This window comes from Pieris rapae, chromosome Z (genome assembly GCF_905147795.1).
Source record: "Pieris rapae chromosome Z, ilPieRapa1.1, whole genome shotgun sequence".
NCBI lineage: Eukaryota > Metazoa > Arthropoda > Insecta > Lepidoptera > Pieridae > Pieris > Pieris rapae.
This window is the reverse complement of record NC_059534.1, coordinates 6,663,469-6,678,769: the sequence shown is the minus strand read 5'-3', so window position 1 is coordinate 6,678,769 and position 15,301 is coordinate 6,663,469. Positions and strand designations below refer to the sequence as shown.

The window sequence follows — 15,301 nt, the reverse complement described above, 5'->3', positions numbered from 1 at the left end:
ATTCGATTTTTTTTTATTATTAATATTGAAGAATGTAAAACAGAGATTGCTTATGGCATTGCATTCATGATTACGGGCACTTTTTTTATTTCCCTTGATAAAAAGACGCGAAAGTATTTATCAACAAATATCCCTCCTAACGTAAACATAAGCGTTGATAAATCAAAGCAGAAAATTATTTAGTAAAATCGTGTGGAGTTTTTAAATAGACTTACGTATTGAGAACTATCATGAAACTTAGTAACAATATATTGCGTATTTATTATAAAAATAGTATATGAAGAGGTCCGTGACAAAATACAATTGTTTTACGTTTTTGGTGTTACGTAGCCTGTTTGTCCTTTTTAATTTAGCTCTTGATGAAACAGCATTAAAGCCGATGTAACGAGTAAATTAATAAAACAAAATACTTACGCAAAAGAAACGAGAAGATATATTCTATAATTTCGTGTATACACATGAAACGCTCTCCGATATAAATTAAAAATATAATCAAAAAGTTTTCATATATTACGTATGCAACCTATGAGAAATTAAACCCATTTTTTAGAAAATGACGTTAGAAAACAAAAAATATTTCAAGTGAATTTTATAAACCGTTTTAAATGTAAAAAAATATTTCTTTAACATAAATTTTGAAAAAATATCTAAATTCTTGTGAAAATGGCAGACGTTGAAGACGAAAAGGCAAGTGGTGATGGGTCTGACGACAAACCAGAAGAAATACCGGAACCTGAACCTCCCAAGGTTCCTGACGTGGAGCTTATTGTCGATGGTTTTGGTTTCATGCCTAAGGACTACCCTCGGGCGGCAAACAGCAGGTCATCTAACGTTTTTACGAAATCAACCAAAATTTTAAAAGAAATTAAAGGAGCAGATGCGGAACAAAGCCCTTGTGCATCTAGTACTAATATTGATATTGTGAGAAGATATACTTGGAAAACAAGAAATAGAATGACTGTACAGGTAATTTGTGCTTATTAAGTATTTATGTAATATATAATTTGAAGCGTAAAAATTCTTATTATGAGATAATACTTCATTCCAATAAAAATTCATACCATTGTCACAACTGTAATCTTATTTAAATGTTCTTAGGTAAATGTTATATGGGAGAAAAATAAATAAATAATTATTATTATTATTGTTAAGTACACTACTCTTGACCACGATGTTGGCAGAGCCTGGCAAAAAATATCCAAACCAGTAATAAGCCTTCGAAATGTCTCATGTCTCATCGGAAGAAGGGGCTTCATAAATTTCATAGTTTCCTGGTAATAATCATCCTATAGTCCTAAAACGGTACGGTTTGTTAAATAAATCTGTTGGTAGATCATCACATATGGAGCAACAATTACGTCTATTCAAGCACCTGATCGTAAAGGGGTACCGGATGATGTGGTAGCAGGATTTGATACTTTAGAAGGTAAGGTGTACATCGTTTTTGATTAAAAACGGTGGTATGATGTATGAAGTATGATGGAATGATTTGGTTTCATACGCCATTCAATCGCGTGACATAATAAATAAAAAAATCTGTAAATTTTAAAGTACCTAATTCTTTATTCCTAAGCACTTGTGTGCTTAACGCATTAAAGTACTACACAGCGTGATACTTGTTACTTATTCTATGCCAGACTCGGATGTTACATTTTTAAAAAAGGAATTTGATTCTTCATTCTTAGCTAAATTTTTATAGATATAGTAAGAAAATAGACTTGGAAAATGTCAATGCTATCGAGAATATTTAATGATGGCTTTAAGCTTCCGTTCACGTTGATTGTGTCTATTGCATTCATATTTGATGTTTTATTAAAAAAAGATGTAAATATATAAACAACTCCATAGGACCCCTCATTTATTTAGATCACTATAAGAACATGCCTTGTAAAGATCTACTACTTAATCTTTCTATTACTTAGTGCCGTAGATCTTATCTCTTATAAGTAAAGTTCATTAGGAGAAATAATAATCAATTATTTAACATTTCTACCTCGTGTATATTGGCTAATATAAGATTTTTTTTTATTTTATTCAGAGTATTTCCAATCAAGAAACCCATACTTCGGCGCAACAATAGGACGATATGCAAACTATATACGCGATGGCACAATGGTGGTTAGGCCTTCAGGGAGAATGTATATGTTATCTACGAATCGAGGGCATAACCACTATCATGGGGGCTATATGGGATTTGATAAGGTAATATTTATATTAACAAATGTCTTGAAAGACATTTTATGTAAATATGTTGTCCGGAAGTTTTTTTTAAATAAATACAATTTTTTTTTTAAGACCTTATAATAAAAATATTTATTTGCGTTTAAAGACACTTTGTTCCCAATCCGGTGGTTGAGTTGCATAGTTTTTTGCGGCTGAAGCATAGATTTTAATTATTCTGCACTCTAACTTAAAACAATTAGCCGAACTAAATACCTCTTCTAGTAGTAATATGCATGAGAAACTACAACAATAATTATCTTAATATATATATTTCTTGTGTGCGTGTGTATGTGACTGAACTCCTCCTAAACGACTGGACCGATTTAGACGAAATTTTTTGTGTGTGTTCAAGGGGATCTGGGAATGGTTTAGATTCACAATTTTGTCCGCTGGACAATGTTTTTTTAATTAATTTTCAATTTATTAGTTGTTGTTGATTTTGGAATGTTTTACATTGGATCCGACAGACGGCGCTACCATCGCAGTGTCAAATTTTAAATAATATTCGAATTTTAATTTTAGTCTGTCCCGAAATTTAAAAAAAGTTTTGTTATCATTGTGTTATATCGTGTGTGACCATGTGCTGGATCGTTAGATATTGTCATAACATTTGAATAATAATTTTCATCAAAATGGCTTATTAAAAATTGAAATTTTGAAATTAAAGACGTGTAGACAGGACAACGTCTGTCGGATCCGCTAGTAATTTTATAAAAATATAAAAAGAATGACGTTACAGTGCGTCTCACGTGGGAACTTCCTCTTCGCCACCTGTCTTCCGCACTTTTACATCTTGTTGCGTTTTAAGGATTGTTTAATCTGTATGCGCCATATGGCATATTAAAATGAAACTAATTATTTGAATTCCAATTTAAAAAAAATCGGAAGTAAAATGAATTTTGAACAAAATTAAATTTATAGGCGAAAAGAAACTAACAACATACTAAATTAAAAAATAAAATAAAAAATCTTGTTCACAAAATACACCCGAAAGTAGATTCGTATTTAAAATGAATTTAACAGTACTACTGGACCTAAGCATAACAAATAAATCAGTTTGCTCTGATTTTTTGTACACCAAATGTAGGTAATAAAGTATTAAAGCTGCGTTTAAAAACATTTTTTTTGTTGATGCATTGGCGTATTAGAATTAACAAGATTCTTTGGATTGTTATGTGATAAGCGTATAAATCAGAATCAAAAAGAGATTTTTTTAAACTATGGAAACTGAAAAAAATTTGATTTCAAAGATTGATATTGTTAAATAATAATTAGATCTGTACTAATATTACAATGAGGAAAAATTCGTATGTAACTATATTTGTTACAAATTTGCTCAAAAAGGCTGATTTTAAACATTCTTTCACCATTTGAATGCTACATTATCACTGATTAATTAAACCAATAATATTAAAGAAAATTATTGATAAATAATTGTTTAAAACATATAAGCCTACCCTTGGTAAGCCGAGACTGGCCGCTACTATATATGTGATGTTGGATCCATACTACGGTAACTTTGTATACATTTGCAGGTTAACTGGCGATCTTACGTTATTGGAAATAAGGTGATCATGAGTCACGTGTCTGATCGATTCCAAGAAGGATATCCTGGTACTTTGATGGCACAAATTGCATTTGAAGTTACCTGCGATAACACGCTTAAGATTGAAATGAAGTGCACAACGAGTGAACCGACGATAGTGAATCTTAGTATGTCACCATACTTTAACTTAGGTGGTCACGTAAGTATACTAATATGTTTTATATAGAAAGTAAGTATGTTTTGTAGCTCTGCCATTTGTTAGAGAAGAAACGTGTTAATTTTTTGTTACATGCATTCGGTATACTATAAGCGATTAGAATCTGAGACAACGGTCCACTGGAAAGATTGAACTGTCTTCAATAACAACGATTTTATTACTTTGTGTAAAATCTTACTATATTTTAAAATTCGGAGTATGAATTTTACAATGTGGAACAGTACATTTTTAACGTTAATATTAAAAATTCTTAATTCTAACTATGATTTCAGCACGCTGGCAATGAATCAATGTACGATCACATATTCACAATAAATGCGGATAAATATACAGTAGTGGACGAGGAAGGGCTAGTAACAGGTACAATTTAGGGCTAAGAGTATCTATTTTTCGTGCACATTGGGTATACTATAAATTATATTATGCTGTTTCCAGGTGAAAAGAAAATTGTTGGAGCCACAGCATTTGACTTCCGCGTACCACGGGTATTAAGAACGATGTTGCCGAAGATACCCCAGGGTGGCTACGACCTCAACTACTGTATAACACAGGGAACAGAACAAGACCTAACCTTCCAAGCTCGGTAAGTATTAGAATAGCATCAAGATCTTTGAAATTACTTCGACTCATCCCAGAAAAACGTGCTATCCAAACTCGGTTGTGTATAATATATGTATTTAAAAGTTTACCAAATGCAAATCTTAGTTAATAGCATTTATTTTCAAAAAATTCATTGGTAAATTGTTTATTTATCGTAAAACACCTAGACACCTAAACACCACATACACCAAACATCGACGGCGTGTATAAATCTGGTGTCAAAAATGATCAAAGAAACAAGTAAAAAAGTAGTCTCCTAAACTAGACTATTCATTTTCAGGATACTCCATCCCTTATCTGGCCGTGTACTTGAGGTATACAGTAACCAGCCAGGCATGCAGTTTTACACCGGCAATCTGCTTCCAGATCCTGATAAAATTGTTGAGGTTAGTTCTTACGTTTTTGTCTCCTAGAGTTTATCCAGTCGCATTTTGTTAATCGTCCGATTTTTGTTGTCCATTGACAATAACAATCGGTTCGTAGATTACCACAGTTGGTATTGCTTTAATTTACCTAGAATTGAGAAACTATACACCCTACTTAATAGAAATTAGGTAGTATATAATAGTAAGTAAATTTACCAAAACACAAGAAACGTATAGAAATGCACTACCTGAAGCTAGATCAGTTTTTTAAGTTAAATTATGGAAAGTGAGATAGATATTACCACTAGGGTATTAAATTAAAAATAACTTTACGGGCGGCAGATTTATTAGGTATTTCCAAAATCAAATCCTAGCACACCCGTTATGTTTCAAGTTTTGATGCAGCTTTTGTTTTGATCGTAAACTGAGGACTTTATCGTACTCAATTGTAATTTTTTTCTGCAACAGAACGGTGAAGAGGCCGGGGAAGTCAGCAAGGGTGAAAGTGAAAGTGAATCGAGCAGTAGATCAAGTGCGAATGGAGAAGAGGCGAATGAAGAGGAGAGTGAGGTGAATATATCTGTAGCTTTATAAACTTTGAAGGGGTTTTGACAGAAAATGTAGGTTCCAATAGTATAGCATAAAATGGTTTCATTCGGTCTTCTAACCATATTATATGACTACGACACAAATATAACACTTTCGAATTTCAAGCATTACCAGAACAGTTACCTACAACATATGTCCATTCTAAAGCAATGTATACGTTAACAATCTGTGTAAAACTACTAGGTAATTATATTTAAAGCAATTATTAACAATAATCGTTATATGTATTTTCTTGATATAATTTTCACTACTCAGAGTAGTATTCACTATAAATGTAAGTCTCCACCCATAGGTTGTCTATTCTATGGTCTATACCTTTACAAGTATATAATCTAAAAGAATGTATATAAATACGATTTAAGCCGATATAAAAATTCTAATTCTGTGAAAAACTGGCATTACAATTTTTCGAAATCTACACACACATACATTTAGATAATTACACTGTTATTTATTTATTTGTTTCATATTTCAGGGTAAGAAGAGCTACGGATATGTGCCATTATTGGGCAAGCAGGGAACATATTATAAAAAACATGGACTATTCTGCGTGATGCCACAAAATTATCCCGATGCCGTTAACAATGTAAGTTATTAAAAATAATTAATTTATATAATTATGGTGTGTCAGATATTATATAGTTTGTATGATTTGTAATGGTCATATAATAATTTAATAAATATCGTAGCGTTAACCTTTTTAATAAAAAAATTCATGACATGTTTAACGTTACGTGAATAAAAAAAAATATAAATGAATCCCTGTGTGTATTTCAAATCCAATTTATGTACGCAACAAAGACACTCGTATAGAGACGGAAAATGTGACAGAAGGTTGATCACCTACTTGCCTATAAAGATGATGATCAATAATAAAAATGCTAAATTGCGTCTACCTTTAATTATTTCGCGATGTGATTATAAACAAGATTTAGACAATAAAAATTTCGCAGGCGTTTGACATATCGGAGTTTATTTTCTGACGTATGAAAATAGCGAGCGATTGTTTTGACGAGTTTTGTAACATCATTGTGTTCATATATATGCATTAGGAAAAAAAGGTATAGGCGAAATTTAAATTAAATAAATAATATAAAAATTAATTTAAATTTTTCCTGCTTCAGCTATATAGGAAAGGTTTTCAATAAATTATGGACCTGATTTTATTCACAGTGTAAGCGAATTTTATGTCTGATTTACGAATAAAATACGGAATCGGTCGCTCTTCACAATCGGAGCGTTTTGTATAAAGTAAAATATTATTTGGAGCAGTGTTGGCCTAGTGGCTGCAGCGTGCGACTCTCAAACCTGAGGTCGTAGGTTCGATCCCGGGCTGTGCACAAATTGAGTTTCTTTCTATATGCGCTTTTAGCATTTGCTCGAACGGTGAAACATCGTGAGGAAACCGACATGTCTTAGACTCAAAAACTTGACGAAGTGTGTCAGGCACTGGTGGCTGATCACCTACTTGCCTATTAGATTTAAAAAAATGATCATGAAACAGATTTAGAAATCTGATATTATTTTCTGTTACAGAGAAATTTCCCGAACTCCGTGTTAAATCCAGGCGAAGTGTACGTCCACCGAATACAATACAAATTTGGTATACTCCTTGGTAAATATGCCTGAATAAAAAGTGAATAAATCAATTGTAAAACGTTTTCGAGAAATATACTGTGATTGTTATTATGTTGTTAAATATACTGTTTTGTGATTTATTGAAGTTTTCTCTCCTTGGTAACATGTATATGTTCACACAGGCATTACGCAGTTTTGGTGGGTTCAGTTCTTCTCGTTACAGTCGGCTGACCTTTTGCAGTATTTTTTCTGTGTCAATGTGTTAGTATTCACTAATTATACATATGTATATATATATATTTTAAGTCTGATCTTACTTCTCGTACAAATGAAAATGACATCAAATGTAGGAACATACTTAAAAGGGGAATATTATAATAATGCAGAGGTAATACCGACTTTAGTGTCCTATGTTTTACAGAGAGATTAAGCGGTGTACCTACTGTATAAAGGTAAAAACTAATGTACCTTAAATTCTATAAATCAAACATTAGTCCTGGAACCTGGAAACAAATATAACATCGAATAAGATCACTATTAAAATTTATAAAACTTATAATTATATAAAAAAACACTATTGTTTAAAATATTACGTAAATGCTGATGGTAGGACTTCCACAATTCACATAGAGAAGTCATAATGCCTGCTTAGAAAACTTGCTTATTGTATGAAGGAGTACACGAGTTTCACAATCTAAATACTTAAACTTTACCATTATATTTTGACTAAATGATTCAATTTTGCCCATTGTTAATTTATTTTAAGACTTTTCTATATAAGATTCCCTAATCACGAAATTACAGGCCAGTTTTGTCTTTATACAAAGCATAAACAACCATGTTTTTGTTCATTTAGCCCTCTGTTAAATGGATGGGTACTTTTACTGAGCCCTATACGATGCAGTGTGGGGTAAGACAAGGTGGACTGAGCTCTCCATCTCTATTTAATTTATATATAAACGCGTTGATTGAGATGCTTAGCACCGAGCTTGTCGGCTGTCACGTGGACGGTGTGTGCGTTAACAATATCAGCTACGCAGACGATATGGTGTTGCTGAGTGCGTCGGTCTGCGGGTTTAGACGGCTCCTTAAGCTCTGTGAGGTAAATGCGGCTAGTCATGGCTTGAAATATTATTTAAATAAAAGTGAAGTCATGATCTTTGGAGCTAGTTGGAAAAGTGTGTCCAGTATACCCTCCACATCGCTAAACGGAAAACCTTAAAAATTGTACAAACATTTAAATATCTTGGACACATTTTGAATTTTTTTGAACACAAATTGAAGAATATCATGTAGGTTGAAAAGGTTAGCGAATAAAGGGCTTTTTAATTAACTTATTGACATTATTATTTTTAATTAGGTTTTTTCCAATACCTGTACTCCTCTGAGCCTACTCGATAGTTATGGCAAATGTCAATTCCTCCGTCAAAGTGTATGAACTCAAATATCAAATTCGTGAAATACCATAATGAGGGTGATTTTCCAAATATTGTCATTTTCACTTAAGCAAAACCCTTCAATACGAATGATACAAATAATAAATACCACACTATTATCACTAATAATATTTTAACACACCTATAATCAGATAATGCTTCACTATGGTGATGATGGCAGTCTTTTTCTTCGTTAAATATTTTAATTGTGTTTGTATTACATGTTTTCTTGTTTACATTCAGAAAATGCTCCTATTACATATCCTTCTTATATCCACGTAATTAACCTTTGATAATCGTAAAAATAATAAAAATTCAAAATATGTCCTAGATATTTAAATGTTTGAACTTCTTTAAGTGGCAGGCGTAAAAAAATTGTAGGGAAACGGCTGTATTACGATTTTAATTTCTGATATTTACCGGGCCTGATACATTAGTACAAAATAAATAGCCTTTATCAATCTATTTGTGTAAGATAAACTTGACGGACTTATAAGGGTACTTCTAAAATTTTTAAAACAGCTGTCGTAATGGCACAACTCTGGCAGCCTTGGGCTTTTCCGGCTTCGCTCGTCTGGACGTCATGAATTATTTTGCGTATAAAAATAGCCTATTCATATTGAGTTCATTTTAAAAAATACTCTTTTTATATAAAATAATCCTATGGATGGATTACTAATACTATGTTCTTATAAATACCACCTTTTAAGCTCACACATGTGTGAATGCGTTATTCATAATAATAAAACAAACTGTTAATTTAATAATAGGCTAGGCTAGGCTCCTTGACTTACTTGAATGTTCTTAAACCCCTAGACGAGGCAGAGGGCATCCACTGTAAGTCTCCATCCCATGCGGTCTTGGGCCTCGTAATTCATCTCGCTCCAAGTATTTTCGGCTCTGTCCACCTTATCTGCAACTGTACAACGCCAGGTTTGTTTGGGACGGCCGTCCCTGGAAACCTGGCGTCTGCTTTTCTTGATATGATTTGGTCTCAGTGTTTACTAACAAAAATATACAATAATTTAAAACTTCACAAATTTTACACACATACAAGTTAATTATTTTAGAACATTAGAATTTCAAACTAGCAAAAAAAATATTTAAGAACAACCAAATAAAAAATAGCTAAATAACTTTAACTATATTGAGATTATACCTCATTAATACCGTGATACAAAAATGACCAAATAATAAGAAAAGCCTTTTAAAATTAGGTTATTTTGTACCTCTGTATATTTTATTTGATGACTTAGCCGAAAAGCGATCCTCTGTATTATTTAAAATATAGAGGTTTCATTAAAAGCGTACCAATTCTTAAAAGGCTGGCAGCGCACTCGCGAGCCCACTGGCTTTTAGAGTGTCCATGGGCGGTGGTTTCACATAATATCAGATGAACCTATTGCCCGTTTGCCTCCTGTACTATAAAAAGCTGTAGAAAGATTGTTGTAAATAAATGAATGTTTTCATTAAAATCAGTAGTTAAGTTGTAAGAGTTGCTATCTCGTAGCATAGCCTATTTAGCCTATAATGTGTTATCAAAGTAACAGATGCCATCTAAGGCAAAAACCTCTATAGGGTGCGCCATAACTGAAAACTACATTTTTCATCAGAGATTATTTCGCAGTCGCAGTTCTGTGAAACAATTGAACAAAAATCTAGAGAGAGGATGAGGAGGCAAGGATATGAATAAGCTTTATCTGTCTCTAGCAAACTCCACACCTTGCAGGCGGAGCTTTACCTCTGAAGCTCGATAGAGGGCGCCCGTTACTTCGTACACCAAAATAACAAATATAATCTTAAAAATAACCTTATATCAAAGTCGTTTTCAATCGAACACTCGAAAAAAATGTTCTCTTATTAAAGTTATAGCTGTTGCAAAATCAACAAACTATCAATACTAAAGCGGTCTGATCTGATATTTTTGTAAGCGGCTTTGTTACTGGATGTATCGCATCGTTTTACAAAAATCCCAATAATTAACACTATGACTATGACTTGTACCATGAATATAACTACAAATTTTTTTTAAATTTTATTTTACTTGTACCGTAATTCATATATTGACACTAATATATTAAATATACAATAGAATATAATAGTTTAATAATGTAGAGGATCTCGGCCTTCTACTATCATGCGATCTCTTACAGGCAAAAACTCAAAGTCATGAAATAGGTACACGTTTATAATTTTTCCTGTAAATGGAAAAACACTTCATTGAAACTTGTAGGAATGTAGAGAACTCTTATAAAGGAGAAATGTCTATTGTTATATTTGGAATTTAACCAGGATTAGAATTCAGATTCTCCTGAAGTTTTTGAAGAATTTACATACGTGAAATAAGATCTACTATTTATTACTGGGCTTGCTTTGAATCTAGGTTATTCCGTTGAAGTTAAAAAGCTCTAGAAAACGTAAGAGTATACACAAACATTCATTCGCAAATTATTTCTTTATTTTCAATGTGTTTTCTTTGAATTGCAATGAAGCGCATATTCTATATGTTCGGTGGTATTTCTATGTATTACAACAGGAAAATTCTATGCAAATAATAACTCCTACGCAAAACCAAATTATATATACCTTGTTTTAAATAACGCCGTTAATATCCAATGGTTGCACTTATAGTTTTCCATTATCTAATATTTATTACATTAATAAATAAAAATAGATAATTATATATCTAAACAAATAACTATTTAATTAGCTGATTTAAGGTATCATAGGACCAATGAACGTAATGGCAGTATGCCAGCCTTTGGTTGAATCTATGGCACCAGAAATTAATATTATTTATCATTTGAGAATGATATCCGGAGTTTCTTAATTAAAAGAATAAATAATTTGAAAATAAAAATATTTTTTATTCCGAAAGTAAGAATCAGGAACTATTTATTGCCAAATCTGTGTTATTCTTAATCTATGAGTTCAATGCTCATAAAAGTACCATAGTCTAGTAGTCTAGTATTAAAAAAAAAATCCTTAGACATGATACCCAAATTTCCTGCCTCAACTTCCATTCCAGGGAAAACTTATATTGTTTCGCACTGCATGCCATAAACGATTATTAATAAATGGTGTAAAGGATACGAAAATAATATGTTGAAATTATGTAAAGATCGATACTAGGACTAGTCTAAGCCATCCCTTGTCGGGACTAAAAATAAAGCTATCTTGGTTACTCATATTGAATGTCAATAAAGATAATAATCAATAGATTTGCGATTAGTGATGAACACTTTAGTTTTGCTCTATGTTTTAAAAAATCATTATATTTAAAGGAGCTAAATATGAAGTACCGATAACTTTATTTTGAATAACATAAAACTTAAATTAAATAAATTATTATTTATAAATATTTTTTTAACGACACCTGAAGGGATCAGTTTTATTTAGAATACGAGATTATAGCCTTGTCTACCAATCCACTAATATTATTTCACTGGGAATCGAACTTAACGGCGCAAGCATACAAAATTAAAAGAGACAAACTATGATTAATGCTACTATGTATTTTACAGCATGTAATTAGGCAAAGATACTTTATAGGAAAATGGAGAATACGTACTCAGAACATATATGAATATGCTAGAAAAACCTATGCAGTGGCTTAGTATGATACAAGATGAGCTAAATTAGCTTATATAATTGGCCATGTATCTTGCTTTTTGTAAAATCTTACTTATTTCGGTTATAAACTTCGTTAAATAAATCTTCATACGAATCGAGAACATAATCTGAACATGATATAATTATCTACTAAAACAGTTATAGTACCGTAAAACAATATTAACTTCTTCGAACACTATCGCAACTCAAATCATTGAGTATCTACAAATATAAGAAAATATGGTTTCATATTAATAGTAATGACAACTTTATATGAAATTCGATAAAAGTATTTTTGCTTGTTGTATAGGTATCCTTTTTCATTAAACTTTAAATTTAATAATATTATAGAAGTGAACTAATAAACTAAACGAATAACCGTTATATAAAGAAAAAATTAAGTACCTTTGTGGTTATTTCGCTCACAACACAACTTTAAACTCATATTGTAAGTACTCTTTACATTGAGAACAGAAGTAGGAATACGTTATGAATAGACAAATAATAAAAATATTTTTGTACAGTTAAATGCCTATTTAAAATTCGAACATAATTTAATTTGCAATTTCGAGAAGGTTTAAATAATCATATGCGTTTGCGCCTTGCTATTATATTACCTATACCTCAGTGATAAGCGCAAGAGGTCATGGAACTCTCGAAGATTGAGTCTTACGAGTAAAAGGGATGCACTGCTTTCCTTAGGTGCACCTTTATCCTTGCAACCTACTTGGGCAGACTTTGGTATGCGGGATAAAGCCGGCTAAAATAAAATTTTGCTACTTATTGACTCAGTTAAGAGTTCGAAATATTTTTATTTTCAATATTATATTACAGATTTTTTAAATTCTATAACGCACTAATGAGGATAATTCCATTATCAATAACTAACCATGAGTTTAACGACCTGTTTACTATTTACAAAAACAATATGTTTGAATAAAGATGTAAATTAAGTTTTTTATAGTATTAAAATAGAATAACGGTTTGTTCGTAATATACCTATCAAAAGGTTAAACAGGTCACAGTTCTTCGATAACATTGATAAAAAAAATCATTGTGCAAATATTTCGAGGTGAAAACACCAAAATATATTTAAAGAAAATATTCTTTATTCAAAGTATCCTTACGCACGAAAATAAGGCTTTGTCTTTGGATAAAAGGTTCGCGTAGGCGCCTGTTGCGAGATCTTAGCGATGCAATTTGAGTGAGTACATGAATAGCGTGCTCGTCGCGACTTGCCGCTTGTCCCATTCGCGGTCTGACGCTAGCGTGGCACGGTCGGTGCCTACGCTGTCCCCTCGGACCAAGTTTTACACAATACCAGCTCATCAGCTAGAATTATGAGGGTCCGTCCTCTCTCGACGGCCCTGCTTCTCGTCCTCATCACACTCCTTACCGAGGTAAGTAGCTTATTTGCGAATTTATTACTGAAATTAAAGTTTTCAAAAACTTTTTGTGTAATATAACCTCAACGTAGGCTCTATACTTAAACTATTTCTATCGTGTAAAGTTTAAACTAAATCTGAAATTAACTCGAAAGGGCCGGTTTCTGTTTAAAAATTTAATATTTTTATTGTAATTATTTCATAGTCAAGTGATATTTAATGTATTCGTTATTTTAAAAATATTATCTTTAATACGAAATGCTTAAATATTTTTACTGGCCACTGACTATCGGAAGTAGAGCATTTCAACACAATATGACAACAGCTCCGAAATACGATATTTAATATTTTCAGAGTAATTTCAAAAGTAAACTCTGACAAGCAAACATCGTCAGTTCTGGGATCTCATAGTAACTAGCCAGGCATAATTGTTAACCGAATCAATGTTTGATGATCTTTAAGATGTTCTAAGTAATAGGATACATCTGTAATAACGAAATGGTGGCATTTAAAAAAAATCTCAACAATTATGATGGAGCTAAATTAATCTCTGGCTAATATCAGGCGTCAGTCAAGGCTAATGATAATATTATTTTAGTTTGTCATCTTTAAATTGTGAGTTTACGTGGAAATATTTTAGAACATTCAATCAAGAATTATTTCTATGCATCATAATTTTTCAATTTAGTTCTTACTTCGACAAAATTTTCAAGTGTATTTTTAAGTCCATAGAATTTGTGTCTTGTCCATATACATTTTTGTTTGTTTGTTGATGGGCCTACCGATCAATATTTTTTACGCAGGAACTCGAATCCAGGCTGTTAAGATTACGCGGCTCGATTTTTCTTATAAATACGAACTATCTTTAATAAGGCTTATAAAGCATATTCCCTATAGCTTGTTATGAATGGTACTGTAAAATAAACCGAACGTACCGATATAAACATAATTGCGATTATAAAGAAATTGTTATAATTATTGTTGTACTTTCAATTGTTATAGCAAGAGAAATTTTTATATTCATAAAATTTAAGTATTTCTGCTTAATGATTTATTCAGATATATTTAACTGTGTTGAATAATTTTTTCAGTTAATTTAGAAATATTTATATTATGTATAAAATAAATGAGATACGTCTTATTTTATATGTATATATTTAAACTTAAATATATATTTAAATGAAGAAAGGGCTCTTAAATTTGTCTTTACTGCCAGGTCTAGGGCATATGGAGGAGAAGAACTGCCAATAAACACCCACAACTTTAACAATTATAGGCTTCAAATCATATAATTATCCCGATACTAATAATAATTTCCAAGAAGACACAATAATGTTATTTTTAAAGTAATATTATACTAATTCTCTTGTAACTCTCCGTCGGAAATGTTACATGACAAGTTAATATGTTCTCTATTAACGTATTGATAAGATATTTGTTTACTGACTTTACCACTTTACTTTACAAGAAAGGTTTTTTTAACCACCGAGTTGTTTTCACAAATTTTTTATATCATATACATGATTAGTTTCAAGTAATATAAAAGTTGTATACAATTAAAAATAACATTTATTCCCACATGCTAATAAACATCCTATAAACGGAGAATCATAATTATTTCGTTGGAACTGAAAGCCGATCCATTTATATAATGACAAATGAAACGGCATCACAAAGAACTGCCCGGGACGGACAGGCTTATTAGCCTGCGAGGTGCTTGAATGTGCTAG

General features: G+C 31.6%; 2 protein-coding genes across 17 annotated transcripts in view; both read left to right on the top strand.

Annotated features, from left to right (window-relative positions):
• Nucleotides 1-574: 574 nt before the first annotated feature.
• LOC110999745 (galactose mutarotase) lies at nucleotides 575-7,278 on the top strand. 2 transcript variants are annotated; one of them, XM_022268963.2, is made up of 10 exons: nucleotides 575-966; nucleotides 1,333-1,426; nucleotides 2,039-2,202; nucleotides 3,759-3,968; nucleotides 4,259-4,346; nucleotides 4,422-4,569; nucleotides 4,867-4,972; nucleotides 5,420-5,521; nucleotides 6,036-6,146; nucleotides 7,097-7,278. In XM_022268963.2, the coding sequence occupies exons 1-10, from the start codon at nucleotides 664-666 to the stop codon at nucleotides 7,187-7,189; spliced, it is 1,419 nt and encodes a 472-aa protein (XP_022124655.1). In that variant the 5' UTR covers nucleotides 575-663; the 3' UTR covers nucleotides 7,190-7,278. The 2 variants fall into 2 exon arrangements, with proteins under 2 accessions (XP_022124655.1, XP_022124663.1); XM_022268971.2 differs by lacking the exon at nucleotides 5,420-5,521.
• A 6,146-nt stretch (nucleotides 7,279-13,424) lies between these two features.
• Nucleotides 13,425-15,301, top strand: part of LOC111000950 (basement membrane-specific heparan sulfate proteoglycan core protein) — a 119,863-nt gene continuing 117,986 nt past the window's right edge. For all 15 annotated transcript variants that reach the window (XM_045633927.1, XM_045633926.1, XM_045633920.1 and 12 more), the window contains exon 1: nucleotides 13,425-13,586. In XM_045633927.1, coding sequence (XP_045489883.1) covers nucleotides 13,527-13,586 — 60 coding nt within the window. In that variant the 5' untranslated portion in view covers nucleotides 13,425-13,526. The remainder of the gene's footprint in view (nucleotides 13,587-15,301) is intronic.

Excerpts from the sequence above, each read along its gene's own strand:
- LOC110999745 (XM_022268963.2), top strand. The coding sequence starts at position 664 with ATGGCAGACGTTGAAGACGAAAAGGCAAGTGGTGATGGGTCTGACGAC. Across the intron at positions 967-1,332 it reads GAAATAGAATGACTGTACAG|ATCATCACATATGGAGCAAC; the intron begins GTAATTTGTGCT and ends ATCTGTTGGTAG. Across the intron at positions 5,522-6,035 it reads CGAATGAAGAGGAGAGTGAG|GGTAAGAAGAGCTACGGATA; the intron begins GTGAATATATCT and ends TTCATATTTCAG.